Source organism: Acanthochromis polyacanthus, chromosome 17, assembly GCF_021347895.1.
Source record: "Acanthochromis polyacanthus isolate Apoly-LR-REF ecotype Palm Island chromosome 17, KAUST_Apoly_ChrSc, whole genome shotgun sequence".
In the NCBI taxonomy this organism is placed as follows: domain Eukaryota; kingdom Metazoa; phylum Chordata; class Actinopteri; family Pomacentridae; genus Acanthochromis; species Acanthochromis polyacanthus.
The window spans coordinates 33,812,132-33,839,572 of record NC_067129.1 but is presented as its reverse complement, the minus strand read 5'-3'; the positions used below and the strand labels follow the sequence as shown (position 1 = coordinate 33,839,572).

At 38.8% G+C, this 27,441-nt stretch overlaps 1 protein-coding gene across 1 annotated transcript in view; it reads right to left on the bottom strand.

Moving 5' to 3' along the window:
* Nucleotides 1-506: 506 nt before the first annotated feature.
* castor2 (cytosolic arginine sensor for mTORC1 subunit 2) overlaps nucleotides 507-27,441 on the bottom strand; it is a 44,915-nt gene continuing 17,980 nt past the window's right edge. The window contains exons 4-9 of the mRNA XM_022210866.2: nucleotides 15,415-15,547; nucleotides 13,637-13,760; nucleotides 11,686-11,796; nucleotides 9,188-9,270; nucleotides 6,196-6,290; nucleotides 507-3,407 (exon numbers count right to left, since the gene is read on the bottom strand). Of these exons, the coding sequence (XP_022066558.1) occupies nucleotides 3,345-3,407; nucleotides 6,196-6,290; nucleotides 9,188-9,270; nucleotides 11,686-11,796; nucleotides 13,637-13,760; nucleotides 15,415-15,547 (609 nt within the window). The 3' untranslated portion in view covers nucleotides 507-3,344. The remainder of the gene's footprint in view (nucleotides 3,408-6,195; nucleotides 6,291-9,187; nucleotides 9,271-11,685; nucleotides 11,797-13,636; nucleotides 13,761-15,414; nucleotides 15,548-27,441) is intronic.

Below are 27,441 nucleotides of genomic sequence, written 5' to 3'. Positions count from 1 at the left end.
CAGCGGGAAAGTTTGGCCTCAGAGAAAAGGTTGAGATGCCATCGAATCATGACAAAGCCCCTGAAGATCATAAACATCCTCCAAGAAAATTACATTAAAATCACATTTTGACAAGACCCTACGTCCAAGCCACAGAAAACGTTACCTTTCATTGTCTGGTTTTGAGAGTTTCCACAGGTGAAAAATAAGTCAGTGTTAGACTGATGAAGACGCCACCACCGCTGCTGCTGCTGCTTGTGTTTTTCAGGTAATTACAGGCACAGGATGACATCTCACTTTGAGTTGTGCCCAAAGATAAGAAAGCCCTGCTGCATGCAATATTCTGTTCCTGTTGCCTTGTATACAGTTCTCCTCATTACCTCGTGTGTATAGCTGTCGTATATTAGATTTTATCCCAGTTTTATGTGCTAGGCTGTAAAAACTTTTATGTCTAATCTCCAAACACCAAAGAGTTTGACAGTAAAATCTCATCACTTGCAGTTAATCCGGAGACTGTGACGACCAGACTGGGCAGAGATGTCACCACTTTATTGATTAAAGTACACATTGGGAGCAAATAACAGTGTGAAGACAATCCCCATTGGTAAGTAAAGACAGTAAAAACGACACATTGGTGAAAACTGAAAACACAACAAGCTCAAAAAACAACAGCTTGTTTTTTTTCTCTCCCCCACACAAGAAAGCTCCAAATGAAAAGCTTTTTCCTCTTTGAAATGGAATCAGAAAGAGGTGCCACCTTTCTCGTGTTTTAACACTGATGAATTCAGGATTTTCTATGAATCAAATGTGATCAGAAGAGGGGTCGGCGATTGGAGCAAGGTGAAAAAGAAAGAAAGAAAAAAAAAAACAGTATCACCAATGCTTAAGACCAACAAAAACGTCTCAGTCGGGACAGGATCTTTCTACAGTAAATAGCCCTCTCTGGTTTCACATCAGTACAGCAGGTCTGTGGGCTGAAACCTGCATTAAAGTGCAGACTTGAGCAGGAGAGGGGGCAGCTTCAGGACCTAAATGGGCACCGGGCTCAGAGGGAATCCTGCCTCGCCCTGCGTCAACCGTAGCTTATGTTTAGCAACTTGCACTGTCGTTATTGTAGCACATTGTCAAAGTGGCTCAGTACTTTATTACTACCGTCGATGCAAACGTTTACATCATTGCATTTTTCATCAGGTGTCACGGCGGATTCACACTGTGAGCAACGTGATCATCGAGTCGTCAAAGGCGAGGAGAAAAAGAACGTCGGTGTGAGTGTTCAGATCAGACAGAACTGTCCGTCTGCAGTGTGGGAACCATTCGGTGCAAGAACTGAGAAATATTTAGAAAAATTTCCCCCCAAAAAAACAACAGAGTGTTTTTTTACAATTTGGTTTGTGCCCAGATTAAACAAAGTGTGTTAATTAGTAATGTTTGACAGCGTTGGTAGGTACATATTTGAACTACAGACAGAACCATGCTAGCCGTTTCCCTCTTTGTGCCAAGCTAAGCTAAGCATCTCTAGCTAAATGCACAGACAAACGTATACATCAATCATCTCTTCTTAATCTCTGCTAACCGAAAACTAACTAATGTTGGATCTTCTTCAGAATCACTGAGAGTTGAATCCTAAAGTTTCTTACATCAATCTGGAAGGTAGGGCTACAACTTTGAGTTATTTTATCAGTTAATCTACAGATAAACCCATTGGAATTGAAGGATGATGAAATAGATTGGATCCTTTTTTCCAAACAACATTTCATGTTCTATCTATTATTGATCTTTGTTTCAATGACATTCATGATATTAATGTTTTGATATGATAATAGTCAAGTTTTTGGTTGTTTTGATCATTCATTAGATCAATGTAGGCTTTCAATGCATTGCCCATTTAAAATACCAAGTTAAACCAATTACTTTTTAAAAATTACCCTGATAAATACTCAACAAATCAACAATTCTGACTAAATGGTACGTTTTTAGCAGAATTTTTGGGGAATTTTCAAAGAGCATTTTTCTATATTTTTAGACTAATCCATGTAATGTGAAGAAAGATAAAAAGTCCACATTTATGTGTCTGTAAGGATGGTAAACAAATGTTTAAGGATATAAAACTGGAAAATTGGTAAAAAGTAAATTTGGTACGTTTAGTAGCTGTCATGCTAACACGCTAAAGTTTAGCCGTGTTGCTATGCTCGTGTGCTGAAAAGGGCAGCTGATGTGCAAATCTTACAAAATTTGGTTTCTAGTGCAAACAGTTAAATTTTTGACCTGATGGTGGCGCTAGGTAAAAAATTACCACAAATGTTTGCACCAGATTTCTCGCCGATCTTTTCAGTGCATCGATTCAATTTGCAGTATGAAACTCAGCCATGTATTTCCATTTCAAGCAGCAACACTTAAATGTTTCATTTACTTTAAAAGCATATCAATATAATTAATTTCGTCTCGATTAAATATTCAATTTGTCAACTCGGCTCCCCAGAGTGAAGTCAGTTATTAATGCTACATAAATAGTGCCTTTCTGGTTAATCTTTGGCGTTCCACAACTCGATCAATAAAATGCCGTTTCTGATTGACCTGTCGATCAGGTTGCTCACAATGTAAATGCATAAACCTCATCAAAGCACTAAATAAAGTAGATCTTGGATTCTTCATGTTTCACCAGACCAAGCGTTTGATTTGAACTTCTAAGTCTGAGGGACTCCAACAATCAGATGCAATTAAAACAAGTTTAACAGCTTCTAAAAGCAAAAAAAAAAAAAAAAAAAAAAAAAAGAAAGAAAAGAAAAATGACACACCGTATTACTCAAACCAGCCACTCGTCGCTGGCTGTCTCCAAAATTGTCTCCTTCAATTGCACACATTTGTAGTATTTTGACAAAGGCATCGGTTTAGGCATTCAAACATCTTGGCACTGAGAAAAATGACCTGTAGAGAAACATCCAAAAAAAAAAAAAGAAAGAAAGAAAATGGAGTAGCTTGATAAATATATATAATATTTCTTTCGTTTTTTGAGAGTACATTCGTCATCCTTCCATGAGAGGAATTATGTAACTAATACAGTATGGTGCTCGTGAGGGTCGGGGAGTGGGAAGAAGCAGCTTTAGAGAGGAAAAAGAGAGTTTGGTAAACGAAAGCGAAAAACTACCAGAGCAGGCAGCCGAGAGAGGAGAGAGGGGCGAGGCTGAACAAAATGACCAAGTAACAAAGGCATCCCTAACACACTCCTCCCTCCTTCCTTTCTCAGAGCTGATCCACAGCAGGCCGCTATAACGAGCTCTTGGCACTTTTTGGACATGATAAACGTTTGAACGAAATGACTTTGAAAATGGTCGTTGTCACGCTTTTTGTTTTTCCTCCAGCTTCCTTCACTGTGCCGTGCTCTCGGTCCGCAGAGCGCCGATCACACTCTGGATGTTTTCTTCAGGAACCTGGAGGAGATAGAGGTTTAGGTAACAAGCTGTTTTATTTATTCACTGATCCTTTTCAATTATTTGTCCATAAAACTGTCAAAAACAAGCAATTTTCATCTCAATTTTCAAGGGCTTAAATTAAGTCACCAATGGTTTAATCTAAAAGCTGTAGTGATTAAAAAGTATTGAGAATTTTTCTAGATGTTAAAAGTTCTTAAATGCAAGAATTTCTTGCTTTTTCTTTAGTTAATACAATAAGTTTGGATTTAGGACTGCTGGTTATTTGGGGGTGTAGCTGCAACCAAGATTGCTGGTTCAGTATTGTGGAGCCACGTTTTAGTCGTTATTTTTCAAATATTGGAAATATTCAAAAGCGTCTAATTGTCTACAAATTTTACTGTAACAGTTAATCACCGGATACTCTCTATCTCCATCATGACACCAAAACAGCTCTGATTCGTCAAGACCTACACTCCACTGACTTTATTTCACGCTACAACAAGACTACAGATGAACTGACTATAGGTCGGTGCTGGTCCTGACCACAGTCTGAAAAACAGTCAGCTTGTTTCTCAATATGAGTTCAGTGTTTCTGTACAAGTTCTGCAAAGCTTCTACTTTCTGGGCATTGATTTTCACTCAGGTGTTGTCCACATATCTAAACCAGTAGCTGGGAGTTGTTTGCTTCCCATTTCCTCCATGTAGAGACTGACCACAATGGATGGATCTTGGATCTGTAGAAACCCTTATTACCTCCGCCAGGGGGATATGTAATCACCGGAGTGAGTGAGTGAGTGAGTGAGTGAGTGAGTGAGTGAGTGAGTGAGTGTGAGTGTGTGTGTGTGTGTGTGTGTGTGTCTGTTTGTCTGTTTGTCTGTTAACAGCATAACTCAAAAAGTTACGGACGGATTTTCACCAAATTTTTACAGGATGTCCGGAAGAGCACAAGTAAGAATCGATTAGATTTTGGAGGTGATCCGAATCACCGTCTGGATCCAGGAATTTTTTGAAGGTCGAAGGACAATTGAGAGATGGCTGCCAGGTGGCCTGGCGGAAGCTAGGCCACCAGCGGCCGCCAGGCGGACATCCTGTAAAAATTCGGTGAAAATCCGTCCATGACTTTTTGAGTTATGCTGTTAACAGACAAACAGACACACACAGACGGACACACACACACACACACACACACAGACAAACGACATGGCGGAGGTATGCGCTCTCCGAGTGCCTTTCTAGTTGTACTTAAAATGGGTGGGGCAGAGGTCCAGCAGAACTCATATCTGATTAGGTTTGAATCTGGTTCTGGTGTTTAAAGAGCCATCTTTTGGTTGTCATTTGCTGGCAGTGTCCATTGACTTAGATGTAGGTAGACACGGGAGATGTAAGGATGGTGTTGAATGATAGTACGGTTTCATCTGGGACAACATTCTGGAACTGTTGAAAGAATTAGTGAAGTTTTGGACATGATGTGCTCAGATGGCGGTGAGGTGTTCTAGATGACCAAGTTCCTGTTGCTGGTGATGCTCTGAGTGGCGCGCCTTCCTTGTGTATCTTCAGAAAACCATGTACAGTGCCATGAAAAAGACTTTGCCCCCTACGGAAACCTTCTATTTTTGCATATTTCTCATATTTCATTATTGCAGATCATCAAAGTAATATATAGATTCATTGAATATTTTACAGATACCCCAAAAAACAGCATTTTAAAATAATGATTTACTAAAAAATTATTGAAAACCTATAACACCCCTGTGACAAAGTAATTTCCCCCCTAAACCTAATAACTGCTTGGCCCTTTGGCAGCAACAACTGCAGTTAAACATTTGTGTTCCAGCTGGAGGAACACAAATGTGTCAGAACCATGGAGGAGTTCTGACACACTGATTTCTGTAGAACAGTTTTAATTTTGTCACATTAGAAGATCTTATCATGAACTGTCCTTTTAAGGTCTGACCAAACATCTCAGTTGGATTGAAGTCCAAACTTCTCTAACTGTTTTTTCACTTATAGGGCAAGATAGATTGGATTGCATTTTTCATTAAAAAAATAAAACCATCATCTAAAAACTGACCTGAAACATTTACATGTGACAATATGCTAATTGGAAGATTTCTGTAGAGGGTAAATACTTTTTCATGGCACTGTATTCAATAGCGGTCTTGTTCTCTAAGACACTGTTCTTGCGGCTGCTTGTGGGATCTCTCCTCTGTTGTCACTCGGTATGTCTGGTAATCAGGTATGTTCAGTACCACTTCCTCTTATCTGCTGGCAGGACGGTGATGTTCTGGTCTTTACTGCCTTCCTATCTCGGTTTGTCTGGTTGGAAGGAGGCGTTTTTGCACAAGAGCACTGCTGAGACCTTCAGCCTGTGCTGTTCTGCCTCTGACTACTAGGTGGTTGTTTCTTATGGCGGAATGTATGGCTGTAATGAGTTCTTGCTTTGTTTCCATTTTATACTTGAGACCAAACCACTCAGAGTCTTTTTCTTATTGACCATGTGAAACATTCGACTGCCTTAGCTGCCACTCTATTTTTAGTTTTCTCTGCTGTACCAGAAACATAAAGAACTGTGACTCTAAAACCGATGTACAAACTGAACTGTGCATTTTGTTTACTACTATAACCCCCACTGAACACAACCCAGAAACACTAAATCTACAGAGAAAAGCAGCAAATCATCACGTTTGAGAACAAAGAACCATCAAATATCTGGCATTACTGCTTGTAAATATTATAATTCTGCAACAAAAATAGTGAAATCATAGCAACTTCATGGTATACACCAGATAAAATAAAATAGTCTTACCAGGGCGTGGTCGAACTTGAAGGTACTAATGTAGTAAGCTGGAATGTCAGCTGTTGCCAGGGGTTCTGATATCTGAGCCACGATGCCACACTCATCTGCAAACCACGAGACAAAAACAGATTCTTGAATTCCTGTGCCGTAATTAATGTGATATATTACCGACTCAGTTATCAGCGAGTGAGGCGGAACAGTGGCAGTTTACAATGTTTCTCTGACACAATCCCACAGCCTGGTCCATAAGGCTCTCTTAATGTTGCAAATTCTTTAAACTTTCAACAAAACTTTATTAGACCTTGTTAAATGTGGAAACCGCGGCATATTTTTTTTTTAATGCTAGTCACGAACCCTGGAATAGAAGATGTTTGAGACATTTATTAGTGTTGTTTTGGAGTTGAGGAATTCTCCTTAAATGGACAGCACATCTTCTGGTTTACAGTGAGACTAAACTTTGATGTGAAAAGTATGAGCTGACAAACTGCAATTAAATGTTTCTGTTATTTTTTTTGACACAAACTGAGTGTGTTACAGTCATGCAACAGATGTGAGCAGTAAGTCTCCTGGGCCGTGTTTCGGTGTAATGTTGCATGAACAGCATCAGGATCTTTGCTACACACGTCTTTATGAGCATTTGGAGGTGCGTATTTGGGATTTCACCGTGGACCTGCAGGAGCAGCACTGTTTCAAACTCTACTGGGATCTCCATCAACAGGCCCCAGAGGACCAAACCTCCATGTCAAGGATCATTACTGGTGATGAGAGCAACCTGTAGGCTTCACAGTGGAATTGTCTCAAGGACTGAAGAAGGTGCATCAGCTCAGGAAATCACTAGAAACATACTTGTTTTCATCAGCATTCATGTAGTTGTACACCATCGAATCGTCCTCCAGAGTCAGATAGTCAATGATGAGCTCTGATATAATGTCCTGGAGTGTTGAGGGAGAACATTTGGTTCAAATCAACTTCAGCTGTGGCACAATGGCATGTCAGTGCCACATTATCACAAAATACCCACTTGCTGCATGTTGAAAAGGGTTTTTTGGCCACACAAACACTATCATTGCTCCCCTACTCAACACATTTGGCTCCCGTTGACGTCTGACTCTTCTTCTAAATGAAATTCAAGTCAAGTACGTCATCCTGCTGTTCATATCCCTTCACTGGCTTCCAGTTGCTGCCTGCAAGAAACTCAAAACTCTGACACCTGCATTCAAAGCTAGAATGAAAACCGCTCCCTCCTACATGGACTCTATTATTCAGGTCTACACTCGCCCCCGCTCACTACGCTCGGCCAACAAAAGGTGCCTGATACAACCAGCCCAACAGGGCCGGCAGATAGCTAGACTCTTCTCTTCTGTGGGTCCTTGGTGGAGTATCCAAAGTCTGTTCGAGCTCCTCTCAGTGTGTAAGAAAGGACTAAAGACCCAACTCTTTACTGTACACCTTTGCCCTTGACAGAATGTAAAAAGCAAACTGCCTGTAGACACCGAGGTCCTATAATCACACTTTAATTTGTTTTATTGCTCTTATCCAGGTTGTTTTCTCCTGACTAGATCCTTGCTTGTGTTGTATCTACTCTCAGATGTACATCACTTTGGATTAAAGTGTCTGCTAAATGAAACTGTAGAAATTGCAAAGCGTTGTTGCTTTGACCAAATGGAGAACGTTCACTTACAAAATGGGACTCCCAGACACCATTTGAAATGTGGCAGGAGCACTGGCAGCTGTGTGCTGTCGTGCAAGATGACTACTTTGAATGCGATAGCTGCCAAATGTAAATCAGGTATGGTTTTTGGTTTCTGTAGGTGGCACAATGGCAGTCTGACGTTTTTGATCGCACCTTGTAAAACTCTCGAATGTCCAGCCAGTTTGAAATAGAAAGTATTGCTTCTAAAAGCTTTCTGCACTGCTATCTTACTAGTCAGTTTACAACCCTTCCATTGTCCTGACACATCTTCTCTCTAACCGCATAATTAGTGATCTATCTTGACTCATTTACTTGTAAGGTAACTAGTTTCCATTCGCTCTAACAGTGTATACCAGGTGCAATCAATTGAGAAGTTCTGAGACTGTGCCAAAAAAAAAATAAATCCAAAAACAGTACCCGAATTAATTTAAAGTGGGCAACTTGCACTTTAATGCAGTGCTCAAAGTGCTGCCATCACACTTGGACCACTCCCTAAAAGTCCTTTTCTGTAAGCATGTCAAGCCCCATCTCCTAAAAAAAAAAAAAAAAAGTAACCCTTCCACTTGAATTTCATTTTGGGAAAGAGGAAGAAGTCACAGGTAGCCAGATCTGCTGGTGGAGAGCGACGATTGTGGTTTTGTGTCCAAAAAAACAACACTAATCACTTGAGGCACGCATACAGCAGAACACCACAGCTGAGGTTGTTTCTGCTGAATGTTCTTCCCCAGACAGTTCAGGATGCTACATTAGAACTGTACAGTGACCGTTTGGTCCCAGGAGATGAATTCATTGGACACAACCATGTGAACGTTGAAGAAAACAACCAGCATGCTCCTGAGCAGATGGGCATTGTTTGGTCTTGGAGACTGCAGCTTTTCCATCATAAAAACTGTTGTTTCTACTCTGGCTGTAGCTGCAGACTCACTTTATAATCACCAGGAATGATCCACAACTTGAAGGTTGGGTCGTCTAGCTTGCGACCAATGCAAAATGTTGTTTGTTTGCTGCTATAATTGGAGGCCCATGGTGAATTCACAAATTTGTATCTACCAATGATCAAAAAAATCTGTCTAATAGAGGTCAGGCTGCATGCTGGCTGGGATTATTGCTTGAATGCATTAGGTTGTTGAATACATTACGCTCAGTTTGTGAGGCATCTGTACCATAGTACTCATTACAGCACATTTAATATCCCGATACTGAAGCATATTGTATCCTGCTGTTGGAAATTTTTATAATCTTTGGTATTTGAACAGTAAATGTAATCATATCATAGTGTGATGCTAACCACAACTCAACTAAACTCACCAAATCCTAAAGGCTGTCCGCCGATTCGAACCATTTTCCAAAGCTCTCCAGAAGCACTGGTGAAGAGGACATTGTTTGGAAACCTTGAAGAAAAGGAGGACAAAAACTTCAGTATAGTTCAGCATAGATTTACATTCAAATACAGCAGTGTATACAGAAGGTGTGACGGTCTGGTTAAAGTGACGGAATAAGATCTAGTCCCACATATCAACACAGCCAATAAATATCTTCAGAAAATTGTCTTTTGCACATGCTTGACATGTTTTGATCTTTATCCATCTTGACCTTGAGCATGCAGTCCCTCGTAAAGCTCCATCTTCAGTGACAATAACAACGAGGAGTCCTGAAACAGATGGTCCGACCTCCACAGAGCCCTGGTCCTAATACGATGGAGCTGGTGTGGGATTACATGACGAGGCTGACTACATTCAGAGAGAAGCTGTGGAAAATTCCCCAAGACGCTGAGCGACCAACCTGACAAACACTGTGAAAAACAATTGCACTGAGGAGAACTGGGCGGCCGTGCCAAATATTGATTTAACGTGTTTTTCTGTTTACTGCATTTTGTCTGATGTTGATTGATCAATAAAATGATTCATAGAATCATATTTGGAAGGAATCTCCCTTTGCTTCCTAAAACCTCTGTTCTGTCCTGTGCATCAGAAAATACCTAATCGGAGATTCTGGTGGGAAGGTGAGCAGTAGGGCTGCCAAGACTCGACTCTGTTTCTCAGTTGACACTTAATTATAAAGCAGAATTTGCACATTGATTGACTGAGTTCTTTCCTGGCATAATTTGGTGTCGGCATCATGAAAACAAAAAATAATGAAGTGTCCCTTTTGTGCATTTGTTTTTGTTCTCAACAGCTTCTGTAGAATTTCTCATCTTTAAATGTTTTCCAAGTAGAGTTTTATGTGGCTTTTTTTTTTTTTTGCTTTGGTGTAGTTAACAATCAGTATAAATCTGGCACAGATAGCAAATAAGGGAAGTACACTAGAAGAAGTTCACTTTGGGATAATTTGTTGATTTTAGTGACAAAATTTTTTTTTTTCTGAAATCACATGCATCTCACAGAGGCTAAATATACCATTATTTTAACATCCTGCTGTAGTCTCACTTTAGTGATTGTCAGTTTGCTCTACTCTGTATACATCTATATATATTCTTTTCAAAATGTGCAAATATCTCTATGTATTTTAATTTTTTTCTGTAGTTATTTTATTACTCTGTTTTCCATATTCCTAGAGTGACACCAGCAAACCAAATTCCTTGGCCATTAAAGCTGATTCTGACACAAACAAAACTGTACCTCAAATGCTTCATTTGTTGAATATCTGCTCATCAATCAACACTACAATTTACTGATGTTTCCTCACCGCCTCATATGCAGGCTACTAGCTATTCGGCTGTGCACAGAGAAGCTTCTAGTACTCAGGTGCTCAAACTTTTGCAGATGCCATTATTGTGTTTTCTGTTATTTTGAAAGTGTAAATGATGGAAATAAAAACAAACTTGTTTCTGACATATTATAAGAATGTCTCATCTGTAATTTGATGCCTTTTGGAGATTTTTCCGTCTTTCCTTGGCTTCTTTATACACATTAATACAAATTTCTACCTGGGGTGCCCAAACTTTCGATCCCCACTGTACTGTAGTTCAGTAATGAGACCAGAAATAGATTTACCAGATTATTTTATCTACATGGGCTGCTTTCTATTAGCAGGACACATTTTAAACATCAATACTGCAGCCAGTCATGTTTATTTAATTCTACGATGACAAAATTGTGATTAATATTCGATTAATTGCACAGCCTTAAGCTAACTATAAACCATTTAGCAATTACAGCAAACAGATAAATATCAGCAGGTGAATCTTGCCGTTCACTCCGCTGCGCTAAATAAGAGCGCCTTTGTAAAGTAAAGGAAAATGGGTGACCTATCCCTTTAAGGCAACACATTAGGCCTTGCATAAAACATGGGGACAAGGCTGACCTACATGCGGCAGAAACAAAATATGAACTTTAAAAAAAATAATGATAGTTTGGCCCAGTTATTATTTTACCTCCACATGGCCTGAAGACATTATTGACCCATATGAGGCGCACTTCATTTATGAATGGACAGGCTGTGATCTGACGGTAATGTGGTGGTAATGGGGGAGAAACCATGAGGGATCTGCAGCTGCTCAGGTTTCTTTATGGCCTGTCTGCTTAATGAGAGAGTATGCCGTGAGAAAGTGGGGGACTCAGCGGAGAAGAAATGAGTCAGACTGAAACCCACGGTGACTTAAGTACATTGTGTACACCCAACTGCACTGCTATTGCTTAGCAACAAACTAATCACCCCCTCAAACAATCATAAATTCGTTCCCCAAGCATAAGCGTCCCTTCAGTATCGACTGCAGGAAGACAACACCTTGAAAGAAGAAGTCTGGATGATTACACAGCAGGGATACAAATGCATCGTTGTGTCAGAGGCGTTTTTCTTCGACCCACCTTTGAGTTGTCTGTTCGTCCATGACCAGGGAGATGTAGCCCTCGATCAGGGAGAAGGAGAAGAAGCGGATGTGGCTGGAGTCTTCGCTGGACGCTCCAGGCTCTTTTTGCCTGGAAACAAAAACACAGCGTTTGATTTTACTGAAGTCCAGTCAAGTTTCACACATTTTTCTTTTGAGAAAGGTATGTGTTGGACCACCTGAGATGTTTTCTGTTGCACTGTGGATGGATTCTAAAATGTACCTCTATATACACACAACTGTTCAAAAGTTTGGGGTCACTTAGAAATGTCCTTATTTTTGAAAAAGAAGCGGTTTTATTCAATGAAGACAACATTAAATTAATCAGAAATACAGTCTAGGCATTGTTAATGTGGTAAATGACTATTCTAGCTGTAAACAGCTGATTTTTAATGGAATATCTCCATAGGGGTACAGAGGAACATTTCCAGCAACAATCACTCCTGTGTTCTAATGCTACATTGTGTTAGCTAATGGTGTTGAAAGGCGCATTGATGTTTAGAAAACCCTTGTGCAGTTATGTTAGCACATGAATAAAAGTGTGAGTTTTTATGGAAAACATGATTTTGTCTGGGTAACTCCCCAAACTTTTGAACGGTAGTGTATGCCATGACATGTACTTGCATTTTACAGACTGTCAAGTCTACAGCTTGCAGCTCATTCAGAAAGCCAGCGTGCTAAGTGCTAATGAACAGGAAACACAAAGTACACCAGAGACTGATGGACGTGTCATCGGTAGCGTTGCCGGTATAGATTTTACATTAGCAATGACCATTTTCTTAAGTGTCCCAGGCAGCCATGTCAGGGAGAAAATACACAATGCCACAGCCTTGGAAAGGTCTTATCTAAAGGGAATAAAGCCACTGTTGATTCCTGTGCTAAAAAGGCTTAAAAAGACTTCAACTAAAGCAATGTTACGACAAAAACAACACAAAACATGTTCCCAAAACATGTACGTACATGAATAGACTGACTGTTCTTCTGTTATTTTTAAAAGGCTTCCTTCTGCCTTTCAGTATTGAAAATGGTTAAAAATCAACCAATCATGACAATGCTGACATATATGAAAGGACACATGGTATAATTTTGTTGATTGCGTCATTTTATTGCAGCAGATGTTTTTCTTCTCCATCAACACGTGTAGATTTTGATTTCAATCATCTGTAGAAAATGACACGTTGCATGCACTAGCACAGCCTTGATTTAGTGTAGCTTTGAAAGAATGGGAGTACTGCAAATGACTACTACAAAACGGTGGACTGTGAACACCTCAGTACTCACTCAATGCACAACTACCAAAAGAGAAAACACAGTGACACTGTTCTAGATGATGCACCACCAGAAAAGTCAAAACCACCTTAAGTCTTGTTTATTTATTAGCACTTGTAGTTGTTAAATACAATAAAAAACTAAAAAACAATAGACATGATGAGTGAAATAGTCAACAGAAAATGTCTTAAGTGGTTCAAATTGGTGCAGCAGAAGCCAAGATATGCAAACTTTCAGCGCTTTGGGGTTGAGCTTCAAAACACTGCAGCATCTTTTAATTTGTCTTCCTTGTCTGGTTAAGTTTAGGTTGTATTCTACTCCATATAACAGAAGTTTTCCCTTCTTTTGTAGTCTTAAAGTCAAGACAAAACATTAAACCTTTCAACCTTTAGATGAGGCAAAGCTCTTCAGATGCCAGAAGAATTATTATTTAACAGTTTCCTCAGGCTCTCCACGTTGAGTAAACTGATCTTCATGTGTAAAAATAGTGGAGCGTTTCTTAGAAGAGGCATTCTAGGAGACATGCTTCACTTTATTAGTGGATTATAAAAAGATGCTGTCCTTGAGTTTTCAGTTTTCGGCTCAGTTCTGAGCAGAACGCTAGCGACACACATAATAAGGCCTTTTTTTCCAGTAACCGTTTTTAAAATAAAAAGACTTACCCTCCAGAGTAAAACATGACGTCCATGAGCAGGGTGGCTACAGAGGGCAGAGTGTCTGGGTCCAGGCTGGTTACACAGAACATGTTGCTGGGACTAGATAAGGGGTGAATGATGGGACGGGGCACTGAAAAACAAAAAAGAACGACAGAATACACGAGGGCTTAGAGGCTTTAATAAAACTTTATATGGCAACAATGTCCCTCAACACAATTTATCAGTGTCTGAACTGCTTAAACTGTCTGCTGGGTTAAAAGTGCCGCTTGAAAACTGCACTTTCCAAGATTAGGAAGGAAATCTGAAGTGCAACTTCTAAACCAACAAGGAGAAATATTGTATGAAAATGGGTCAGCAGGTCAATTTAATCTGATTTAAAGAGTATATTTGCAAACTATACAATTTAAACAGTGCTAGGTTACTATTATAAACACACACTTCAAAACGCTTTTCTTTTTTTTTTTTCAAATATCAGTCTACTAATATCTCAAAAAATTAGAATTGACTGGTTGAAAAGCGGCTTGATATTAGGAGGGTGACAGTTGTAGCCTTTCCTGAACATGTTTTCTAATAATAGTAGGATATATGTTAATATTTTGTGAAACTGGATATCTGATTTTTACGATTTTATATGCCATAATCATCAAAATTAAAACAACAACAACAAATAAATATATTTAATGAGTCTAGAACATATTACATTTTTACTTTGTGATGTAAAATATATCAACCATAAGAGTATTAACATCTTTTGAGTTGCACCAGCACTTTGATCCAAACTGCCTCGGCCACAATTACTAGAATTCCTCATTAAATTGTGTTGGATTATCTTGGCAGCAAAAAACTGTGCATAATTGCATATTTTGCGTATTTATAATTATACATATTACATGTTTAACACACAAGTCTGAATCGAGGAACAAAGTTAGCCGAAGAAAGTCTTCGTCAACTGAAATCATCAACCAATCGACTGGCCATGCAGTCTACCTAGCCTTATTAGAACAAACGAATTGTAAACACAAAACAGCTTTAATTTGCAACATGTTAAACCATTATTTAATTGTTATTTTATACTGAAATGACAACAGTGTGCACCTGCTTATATTCATATGACTTCTGAAAATATATTAACTGGTGATCGCAGACTACAAAAACTGCTGTTTGCCAAGATTACACTTGACTTTTTGCCCATCTGCTGGAAGAAAATGCGGCTTACGCACTGACGATTTCTTTAACACGGTGTCCTTTAGTTTGCAGCCGATTCCAAGTAATCGTTCGTACACATGGTCTAAATGATAAATATACAGTGCTGTGAAAAAGTATTTGCCCCCTTCAGAAATATTCTATTTTGAATTCTAGATTCAGCAAGCTTGGCAGTAATCATATGTGGGTGTGACTGGTGAAATGGAACTCAATTGCTAAATGAAGTTGGTCATTTAGTAGCTTGGTAGCTAAAGGGGCAATTATTTTTTCACTTTTGGACAGCATTTTTTAAAATAAATAAAATCCTCATTTTGAAACAGTCTTTTGTGTTTTCTTGGGTTATCTTTGTCTCACACTACAGTAATTTGATGATCTGAAACACTTGTGTGATGAATATGCAAAAATATAAGACTTCTGTGGGGGGCAAATACTTTGTCACAGCAATGTAAGTTAAGACGACCATCTAGCAAAAACTTAATGGTACTTACTCTATAAAATGTAAGTTACAGGCCGTAGCAAAATTTGACAGGCAGAGACATCATTAAAGAGAAGCTTGTTTCTTGCACCATAAATACACCTACCGAGTTTTGGCTTTACGAAGCCGTTGGTGACTCCCAGATTGTGAGCAGCAACAGTCTCTCCGTTGACCACTCGAAGCAAAGTGAATTCGGAAGACAGCGTGTGCATGACCATGGGCAGGTCTCGCTCTCGAACCTGAAGACGACAACACAAATGAGGTGAGGCAACATTAGGTAAAACAGTGAAGAAATGAGGAAAAATGTGAACACATTTGATGGGGAATCCCACTTTCTCAGTCCTTACCACACTTATGTGGATGACACGCAACTTTATGTTTCAATGTCATCACATGACCACAGCTTGCTCTCAGTAAGTGCATCCATCAAATCAATGAGTGGATGTCTCAAAGTTTTCTCCAGCTCAGTGCAGACTAGACTTAAGTTGTTGTATTGGAAAGGTCAAAGATCAATGCTTACCTCGACTCCATGTCACTAAAAGTTACAAATCAAGCCAGAAACTTCAGTCTCATTATTGACTCAGACCTGAACTTTAACCATCATTTGAAAGCTGTTACTAAATCTGCCCACTGCTACCTGAAGAACACTGCTAGAATCAAGGGTTTCCTGTCTAGAGAAGACCCAGAAAAACTTCCTGTATATATTTTCAGTAGGTTAGATTATTGTAATGGTGTCTTTGCAGGTCTTAACAAGAAATCAATCAAGTATCTGCAGCTAATCCATAACACTGCTGTCAGAGCCCTAACTACCACTAGGAAAATGGACCATATTACACTGGTTCTCAAATCACAGCACTGGCTTCCTGTTAGTCAAAGGACAGAGCTTGAAATCTGACTCTTGAGTATCCAGAGGCCTCAGATCATCAGGGACAGGTTTACTGTGTGTTCCCAGAATCAGAACCAAGACTAGAGCAGGGCTCCAGACTAACTTTTATTTCCAAGGAGCACAGTGGTCCCTAACTTAAAATTTTAGGAGTGCAACCAGAAAATTTAGGGGTGCACACCAAAATCGACTTGCAAATATTCACATTTCCTCTCATTTTCACTGTATTACTGATAAATACTTGCACAATGAATACAGAAACTATGTTTTCAATTCACATTTTATTGTGCAGCAGTTGACACAACACAAGAAAAGCACTCAGAGTGTAGTACTCCACCAAGGCTGCTCAGGTATCATTTCAGACGGATGAAATCTGTAATAAAAATGACCTTGTGCTGAGTACAGGCATGTGTTATGCATGGGCATGTTATGTATTTATACCGAATCACGTGTAAATTACTCTTATAAAGGTGTGCTGATCAATTCATCAATTTTGGCAAGCCTTTGTTTTGCTAGTATTAAAATAACCGTTTCTTCCAGGCTTTTATTTTGAAGGCGTATTTTTAATCCTATGGGCTTTTATGTTGTGACCATTTCAGCGGCACAGGAAGTGTTTCTCTAAGAAGAGGTTTCTTGACATGACAAAGACGCTAAAGAAAAGTCCGAAAATTCACGTAAAGATGAAAGAAAACGGTTCCACGCTGTTGCTGTCTAGCAAAGGATGTGTCTAAACTTATAAGCAGCTGGAATGGAGACAAGAAAGGAGTGAAGGACAGAAAGGGGAATTTGTGTTTAAAATAAGACTGAACGTAAATAAAGGATTTGTGAAACATCAGGAGCTTCACCGTCATTCGCCCCCCCACTCTCACACACATCAGCCCGCCTTCTTCTTCGTTGGTGTTCGTCTCCTTTCTTCTTCTTTTGGAGTTAATGTCGGTTAAATTGGCTCATTTGCGCATTACTGTCTACTGGGCTGAAATGTGGAGCAGAAGTTTGTTAACAAAAAATATTCAATAGCGATTTTAAAATAAATAAATAAATAAATCGGCAAATTTACTGGTAGCACATGCGCGAGTAGATGAAAAATTTACTCGCGCTCGCTCAAATTTTGGTCGTAAAATGCGACCATTTGGTCACAGTCTGGAGCCCTGCAGTGAAGCAACATTCAGCCATTATGCGTCTCTCTTGTGGAACAAATTTCCTGAGCACTTGAGGTCTGCTCAAACTATCGGCTCTTTGAAATCGGGCCTGAAAACCACATTGTTTACTGTGGCTTTCTCCTAGAGATGCTAAATTAATTTTCTAGACTTTCAATGAAATTTAGTTTTATTTCTACTGTCTTAATGTATTATCTAAATGTCTAATTTAAATTCATCTTTATAATAATTTTCTGAATGCACCTTGAATTGCCTTGTGCATAAATTGTGCTATACAAATATATTAGCCTTGCCTGTAGCCAGTCTTACTTCATAATAAAATTGTGGATTTTTGTAATAATGAACAGAAAATTGGTTTAAATTCAAACCAGATCTGCAAACTGTAAAAGCAATGCTGCACATCTGAGGAAAAGAAAGTTGTGATCTTTGCTTTTGACACAGCATGTATCTGACTTTCATGTAGGTGGACCAAAAGAAACGGGTGTCTCTGGTTGTGATGCATTTCTTCATGTGTCAGTGTTGAGGAGCTGGTTTCAAGGCCAGAGGCTGTTTACGGCTACATGCAGTCAATCGAGGGCTTCGCCTTCATTCTCAGGTCTTTCTTCACACAGTGCAGCTCAGCAACATGCCAAAGTAAGTGAATTTGTGTAGTTTCTTTTAAAAAACAGAAGCTAGACAACATAAAGAAGAAGAAGAAGGAAAGAAGGTGAAATTGAAAGAAGTAGATTTCAACTAGAAATGAAAGAATTCATCGACATGATGGAAGTTTAATCCAGTTAGATGACAGAAATGTTTGCTGCTGCAGCATTTTGATGCAAGAAACATCTTAAAAAGTAAGATTTGTGTCAAATTAAACATGATGACACCTTGGTTTTTTCCAGTGAGTCAAGGTAAATGAAACTTTTTTTGGCATTAATTCTTAAACTACAGTGGGGCCAATAAGTATTGGGCAACTTAAAAATTTCCAAGTTCACCCATTTAAAAAGATAAGAGAGGTTTGTAATTTTCATCATAGGAACACATCAAGCGTGAGAGACAGAATGTAAAAAAAATTCCAGGAAATCACATTGTATGATTTTTAAACAATTTATTTGTGAAAATGGGCGGCCAATAAGTATTCACACCTGGAATAAATTTTGTTGTATAGCTAATTTTAGACATAATAAAATCAAATGTAAATAGATCAAGAAAGACAGGAAGATTCAGTGTTACATCAACCTGCACTACAGTCAATAGAAAAACTGTGTAGAACAGAGAAATTAATTGGCTACAGTCACACAAAAAACAAACAAACAGGAGATGTGGTGCATTCAAAGCCTTTTATGTTCTCTGATCCTTGCATAACCATAGTAAGAGCGGTGAACGTTAGCACAGAGCTGTGAATACGTCTCTAGTGGAAGCTGAAGGTAAAAAGGTCGACAAAGACATCGAGATTCATCCTCAGGGGATCGTAAACGTCCGCAGCAAAAGATATTACTTTTGGAGACATCTCGTCTCAAAGAAGAGTAGTGACAGCCGTGGTGGAGAAAGGTCACTGAAGCCATTACGATCTCTGTGTGGCAGCAGTCAATATATAGAAGTGTACATTCAATAGCAATGTAGCCAGAAGCAGAGAGTCGCCTCTTAAAGAACCCTGGTTAGAAATCTAGGGAGAGTTCTGCAATGCCACAGACAGCGGTTGTATAACACATACCCTGCCTCTACCCTCATAAAACCAATTTGTTTGCTTTATGGCAGCCAAATCTGGAAATGTCAAACCAATCACATTGTTGCAATGAAGAAGTATAACCTGCAGGTTTTTAAACTTCAAGATTCAAGAGTTTTTTGGTCACAGGAAATGCAACGTGACTGTTCTCAAGTTACTCAAGTCTTACTGTGCAATAAGAATAAGAGATTATAGAGTACAAAAAAAAAAAAACAACAACAGAAAATCAGAAAAAGGTCACGTCACAAATCATGAAGTAGATTTTACACTGAAGTGCAGTGTGTGAGTGCATAGACCTACATGTTATTTACATTAGTCCAGTGTGCTGTACTGTTCAAAAGTTTGGAGTCACTTAGAAATGTCCTCATTTTTGAAAGAAAAGCATTTTTTTTTCAATGACAATAACATTAAATGAATCAGAAATAGATTGTAGACATAGTTAATGTGCTAGATGACTATTCTAGCTGGAAACAACTGATTTTAATGGAATATCTCCATAGGGGTACAGAGGAACATTTCCAGCAACCATCACTCCTGTGTTCTAATGCTACATTGTGTTAGCTAATGGTGCTGGAAAGGCTCATTGATGATTAGAAAACCCTTGTGCAGTTATGTTAATACATGAATAAAAGTGCGAGTTTTCATGGAAAACAAATTGCTTGAGTGACCTCAAACCTTTGAAAGGTAATATATAGAAACTTTAATTTGGATTCAAAGCAACCAAACCTTTTAAGCAGTTATTAGCAGATATGACTGATGCATTTAGAAAACATGCAGGTTTTATGTCCTAGTGACCACTGAAATTGCAGCTCATTCGTTTAGGAAGGGATCTGGTCTTGTTAGCCCAAAAGAGCGGCCTGAGGGTGCAAACAACATGGCTGCAGAGTGTTAGAAAGACGGCTTAATATAAGAATGAACCAAAGAACAAAACATATCTGAGAACCAAAATACATGACAGATTCATTAGAACACTTGCTGCTGCTTCACTCTCTCTGAACATGCTAAACGTACTTTAAAGAAATGCTGTATGAAATAAGTGTAAAATAATCAATAATAAAAGATAAAGTATGAATGCAAATATGAAATATATTGACTTTTAGCTTTATATAATAAATTATACCATTATTATGATAATTATTTTTCCAATGTAGTTACACACGTGGACAAAATTGTTGGTACCCCTCAGTTAAAGAAGGAAAAACCCACAATTCTCACTGAAATCACTTGAAACTCACAAAAGTAACAATAAATAAAAATTTATTGAAAATTAAATAATCAAAATCAGCCATCACTTTTGAATTGTTGATTAACATAATTATTTTAAAAAACAAACTAATGAAACAGGCCTGGACAAAAATGATGGTACCCATAACTTAATATTTTGTTGCACAACCTTTTGAGGCAATCACTGCAATTAAACGATTTCTGCATTTTTGTTGACAGCTGTATTCTGCAGCTGTCAACAGGTATTTTGGCCCACTCCTCATGAGCAAACAGCTCCAGTTGTCTCAGGTTTGATGGGTGTCTTCTCCAAATGGCATGTTTCAGCTCCTTCCACATATGTTCAATGGGATTCAGATCTGGGCTCATAGAAGGCCACTTTAGAATAGTCCAACGCTTTTCTCTCAGCCATTCTTGGGTGTTTTTGGCTGTGTGTTTTGGATCGTTGTCCTGTTGGAAGACCCATGACCTGCAACTGAGACCAAGCTTTCTGACACTAGGCAGCACATTTCTCTCCAGAATGCCTTGATAGTCTTCAGATTTCATCGTACCTTGCACACTTTCAAGACACCCTGTGCCAGATGCAGCAAAGCAGCCCCAAAACATTACTGAGCCTCCTCCATGTTTCACCGTAGGGACAGTGTTCTTTTCTTCGTATGCTTGGTTTTTGAGTCTATGAACATAGAGTTGATGTGCCTTACCAAAAAGCTCCAGTTTGGTCTCATCTGTCCAAAGGACATTCTCCCAGAAGCTTTGTGGCTTGTCAACATGCATTTTTGCAAATTCCAGTCTGGCTTTTTTATGAGTTTTTTTCGGCAGTGGTGTCCTCCTTGGTCGTCTCCCATGAAGTCCACTTTGGCTCAAACAACGACGAATGGTGCGATCTGACACTGATGTACCTTGGCCTTGGAGTTCACCTTTAATTTCTTTGGAGGTTGCTCTGGGCTCTTTGGATACAATTCCAACGATCCGTCTCTTCAATTTGTCATCAATTTTCCTCTTGCGGCCACGTCCAGGGAGGTTGGCTACTGTCCCGTGGGTCTTGAACTTCTGAATAATATGAGCCACTGTTGTCACAGGAACTTCAAGCTGTTTAGAGATGGTCTTATAGCCTTTACGTTTAAGATGTTTGTCTATCATTTTTTTTCGGATGTCCTGGGACAATTCTCTCCTTCGCTTTCTGTTGTCCATGTTCAGTGTGGTACACACCTTTTCACCAAACAGCAGGGTGACTACTTGTCTCCCTTTAAATAGGCAGACTGACTGATTATGAGTTTGGAAACACCTGTGATGTCAATTAAATGACACACCTGAGTTAATCATGTCACTCTGGTCAAATAGTTTTCAATCTTTTATAGAGGTACCATCATTTTGTCCAGGCCTGTTTCATTAGTTTGTTTTTTTTAAAAATAATTATGTTAATCAACAATTCAAAAGTAATGGCTGTTTTTGATTATTTAATTTTCAATAAATTTTTATTTATTGTTACTTTTGTGAGTTTCAAGTGATTTCAGTGAGAATTGTGGGTTTTTCCTTCTTTAACTGAGGGGTACCAACAATTTTGTCCACGTGTGTATTTCTCTAATTACAAAAAATACTGTTTTATCCATTTTAACCCCAACACTTGCTGGATATCTCTTCTTTATATAATTTCCAAAATTAGCGCATTATGAGAGCTAGAATCATCAGACTTTCAACTTTTTGGTGGCCCTTTTTGATGACCTAATTACACATAATGTGGAGTTCTGTTGGGAAAATGGGAAAACATTTAACAACGTGACAAAATTAAACACCTCACATTAACCAAATTCTGCCAAAAATAAAAAAATTCATGTTCATTAACACTACCCAAAAATCTTGAATGACCCTGTCATGACCATCAGTCACATAACAAAAAATTCAGGGCTTTTATTTATTTATTATTATTATTTTTTTAGGATTAATGACATTAGATTAGTCCTATGCTGCACAGAGGACATTTTGAGTTTCCTCTACTTCTTGCCACAGTCGTGTTGTTTCCTTAGAGGTGCAGGACTTTACACTGCAGTGAAAAATGAGCCCACAGCGAGTAAAAATGAGGAACGACAACAACAAAGAAAAACACCCAGAAACTGCTTGGGGCTTTAGAGGATTAAATGACGACTACATTTCAAAATATCAATAACACAGCCGACAGAAAGCAGCTCATGTTTTGCAACAACGATAAAGGCTTTTTATTTAGTTGTCACGCTCCATCAAATATAATGGAGCTCTGTAAATTGACAAGGGAATCATTGTTTTGGTGCAACTCAAAACATGAAGCCTTTTTTTTTTTCCTGTCGCCTCAAATATAAAGTTGTTCTTTGAAGCTGCTGACTGTAAATAAAAAGATAAAAAAATTCTACATTTTGGTGGAACAGAGCTGCAGCTGCTTGTTAGATTCCGGTGTGCTGCTGCTCCGACTCGCTCAGGGAACTTCTGGCTCCGTCTAAATGAGTGCATTAAACATTTGGGTCAGGCTTTACCCGCTTTATGTAACACAAAAGATCATAACAGCGAACAAACAAGCGCACGTCTTAAGCCGGCCTGTCTTCCTGTCTGCTCAGAGGTTCGATAACACAAACCCAGTGAGGACGAGGAGGGAAGATGGCTGGAGGGCGTGGACGGCAGGGTTGGAATGGGACTTTTTTTTGCATCTTTTTATCCGACATGCAAACAATTAGGATTGTGGGAAGGAGGGAGCCGGCATCCAGACAGGAAACAAGTATGATACCTTGAATTCCAGCAAGAGGGCTGAGCTGCTGATCCCCTTTACGTAACAGATTATCAACGTTGACCCAGGTTTTTTTTTTTTTTCATTTTCATAAACATGCTGGAGCTGGTCAGCAGATCTTGTTTTTTCCACCAACGCGAGGCAATAAAAACGGACTCCCTGTGGCCAGAAAGGCTTCGGTATGAGAGAGGATTTCTTCCTAAATCAAAAGGAAGTGAAGGGTTGTGCAAGGTACACTATATCCGAGGTTATTGCTTTTTCACGTCGGACACGGTGGACGTTAACAGTTGTGCTGCCAGCGAGTTGCATAATGGAGAAATAATGCAACATATATAGCGTGTTGTGAAGCCGATCGCTAATACACGGAAGCAAAGGGTCAGGCCGCACGAGGTCAACATCATCTCTCCCTCTAATAAGTGCTGCCACGATGCCAGAGCTTCAAAAGAATAGAACAGAAATACTTATTACAGAAGAAAAAGTACAGTTACCACTACCATAAACACATATAAATACGCAAAAATATGCAGTAAGTAACAATAAACAACAAGAAAAATATAAAATGGTTTTCAATAAATGTGCAAATCAACAGAAGTCGGTTAATATTTTTGTAAGTTAAAACCTCTGAGTGATTGGAGGTTAATGATTCGAAAAACATAACTGAGGCAGGGTGTTGCTTAAAAACTCTGATTTAGCTCAAGCCTCTACTGATGTTTATACTGTTTTTATCGAATATTCAGATCCTTTATTTAAAAAAGAAAACAATAAGGTAAAGTTCTGCATGAAAAATCCTACATATATGAAAGTAAACAGCAGAAAAATGCAGTTAAAGTATAAAAGTAAGACTGGTTTGGTTCCCTTTGACTCCTAAAATATTAGAACATCACTGGATTATTATTAATGAAGCATCAATGTGTGGACAGCGTGTTACTGTTGTAGCTGCTGCAGTTGGAGCTACTTTGAGCTGCTTTATATACAGTTTTATATACAGAGTCAACACATAAATCTGATAAATTTGATCTTTGAGCTGCTTTATATACAGTTTTATGTACAGAGTCAGCACATAAATCTGACGGCTTGTCACACGATTAACCTTCTGAACTCCAAAATCCACCAGTGGGTGGATTTTAAAAACTCTTTAAAAAAATCTCCAAAGTTACACAATTAGCTGTAAAAACAGGAAGAACCATCAGATTTTCAAGTTTCTGACAGTCCTTGAACTAATCCAAAATTACACAATGTTTTGTTGGAAGAAAAACCAAATGTAGGCTTAAAAGTAGTGTGATAATGTCTTTACTTGATTCTACAAATGCGGCCAAAAATAAACCATTTATGCTTTCTGGTCCTAACTGTGAAGCTTTTAGTGACTCAGCTGTGACTAACAGTCATGAGACAGATGTTCAGGGGCTTTATGGCTGAACTGCAGGCAGTGTTTAGTATGCCGAGTCATCTTTTATTCAGATTTTCTAGCAGTGATAACATCTGTGAAAATGCTGCACATGTTGATTCTTGGGTTTTCCCAATTTTTGTAAAATAAATAATTAAAATCAAAGCCAGTGAAAGCTTCAAATCACAACATTTCATTAAAATGCCATTCTAAAAATTGTCCAAAATTTCTGTTTTGCACTAAACAGATTCTGTGACAAACCAAAAAATGTTGTGCTCCTCAACACAACCGTAAAATCATTTGTGGTTCAGCTGCAACCAACGGTGACAAGAGAAAAATTCTGGGACTTTTCGGCTGAACTGCAGGACGTGTTTACATCAACCAGTGACAGAGTGACCAAAGGCAAGTATGGAAACAAATGAAAAATGTACACACGTGGACAAAATTGTTGGTACCCCTCAGTTAAAGAAGGAAAAACCCACAATTCTCACTGAAATCACTTGAAACTCACAAAAGTAACAATAAATAAAAATTTATTGAAAATTAAATAATCAAAAACAGCCATTACTTTTGAATTGTTGATTAACATAATTATTTTAAAAAACAAACTAATGAAACAGGCCTGGACAAAAATGATGGTACCTCTATAAAAGATTGAAAACTATTTGACCAGAGTGACATGATTAACTCAGGTGTGTCATTTAATTGACATCACAGGTGTTTCCAAACTCATAATCAGTCAGTCTGCCTATTTAAAGGGAGACAAGTAGTCACCCTGCTGTTTGGTGAAAAGGTGTGTACCACACTGAACATGGACAACAGAAAGCGAAGGAGAGAATTGTCCCAGGACATCCGAAAAAAAATGATAGACAAACATCTTAAAGGTAAAGGCTATAAGACCATCTCTAAACAGCTTGAAGTTCCTGTGACAACAGTGGCTCATATTATTCAGAAGTTCAAGACCCACGGGACAGTAGCCAACCTCCCTGGACGTGGCCGCAAGAGGAAAATTGATGACAAATTGAAGAGACGGATCGTTGGAATTGTATCCAAAGAGCCCAGAGCAACCTCCAAAGAAATTAAAGGTGAACTCCAAGGCCAAGGTACATCAGTGTCAGATCGCACCATTCGTCGTTGTTTGAGCCAAAGTGGACTTCATGGGAGACGACCAAGGAGGACACCACTGCCGAAAAAAACTCATAAAAAAGCCAGACTGGAATTTGCAAAAATGCATGTTGACAAGCCACAAAGCTTCTGGGAGAATGTCCTTTGGACAGATGAGACCAAACTGGAGCTTTTTGGTAAGGCACATCAACTCTATGTTCATAGACTCAAAAACCAAGCATACGAAGAAAAGAACACTGTCCCTACGGTGAAACATGGAGGAGGCTCAGTAATGTTTTGGGGCTGCTTTGCTGCATCTGGCACAGGGTGTCTTGAAAGTGTGCAAGGTACGATGAAATCTGAAGACTATCAAGGCATTCTGGAGAGAAATGTGCTGCCTAGTGTCAGAAAGCTTGGTCTCAGTCGCAGGTCATGGGTCTTCCAACAGGACAACGATCCAAAACACACAGCCAAAAACACCCAAGAATGGCTGAGAGAAAAGCGTTGGACTATTCTAAAGTGGCCTTCTATGAGCCCAGATCTGAATCCCATTGAACATATGTGGAAGGAGCTGAAACATGCCATTTGGAGAAGACACCCATCAAACCTGAGACAACTGGAGCTGTTTGCTCATGAGGAGTGGGCCAAAATACCTGTTGACAGCTGCAGAACGCTCATTGACAAATACAGAAATCGTTTAATTGCAGTGACTGCCTCAAAAGGTTGTGCAACAAAATATTAAGTTATGGGTACCATCATTTTTGTCCAGGCCTGTTTCATTAGTTTGTTTTTTTAAATAATTATGTTAATCAACAATTCAAAAGTGATGGCTGATTTTGATTATTTAATTTTCAATAAATTTTTATTTATTGTTACTTTTGTGAGTTTCAAGTGAATTCAGTGAGAATTGTGGGTTTTTCCTTCTTTAACTGAGGGGTACCAACAATTTTGTCCACGTGTGGAGGTGACTGTTTTGGAGTGAGAAACAATATATCTGAACTATACGTCAGCTGAAACAGTGCAGTTTGAACCCAATGATTCAGAAAATGATCAAGAGTAAAAACTACGATGTAATGGAACATAAAATGTCAAAAAATAGAGAAAAAGATCAGAACAGATTGTTATCAAAGCTTCAAGTTAGCCAAACTTATTGTCTTCTTTTCCTTTCGGCTTTTCCCTTCAGGGGTCACCACAGCGAATCAATTGCCTCCATCTAACCCTGTCTGCTGCATCCTCTTCTCTCACACCAAACTTATTGTAATTGGTTTAAATATAACCCAAACTGTCTGTTCTGACATCCATGTGTAGGTCAGCGCTGCACAGTAGCAGGCCTTAATTACTAGTAATCTGTATTGATTGCAAAAATAACAGCAAATAAAGTGTTGTGATGGTTTCTTACAACCTTATCTCTGATCTAAATGAAGACTGATGCCAATATGAATACTTCTATTTTGATGAGAATCCCTTTCATTCAGTTGTCAACCCTCTAAACCTCAAGCAGTTTCTGTTTTTCTTTAGGTGTTACTTATGTCACATTTTTACTAACTTTGAGCTCATTCTTCACTGCGATATAAAGTCCTGCATCACTATGGAAACACTCAACCATGAAGAAGTAGAGAGAACTCAAAAATGTCTGTCTTTCCACGTTTGTCACAGCTGTGACACCAAGTGAAAAGCGCATATATTTTTTTTTTAAATTACAGAATCTATTTAGACTAAACAGTATATGTTGACTAATGAAACGGTTCTGATTAAATATCATAATTTAGGCCTTAGATTTGGTTAAGTTTTCCAATGAAACTGTGCCAAAGTGGACGAAATGAAGACACATCAGATGAGATTTCAAGGACAGTCTGTGAGAATTGTGGGTTTTTCCTTCTTTAACTGAGGGGTACCAACAATTTTGTCCACGTGTGTATGTGCCAAA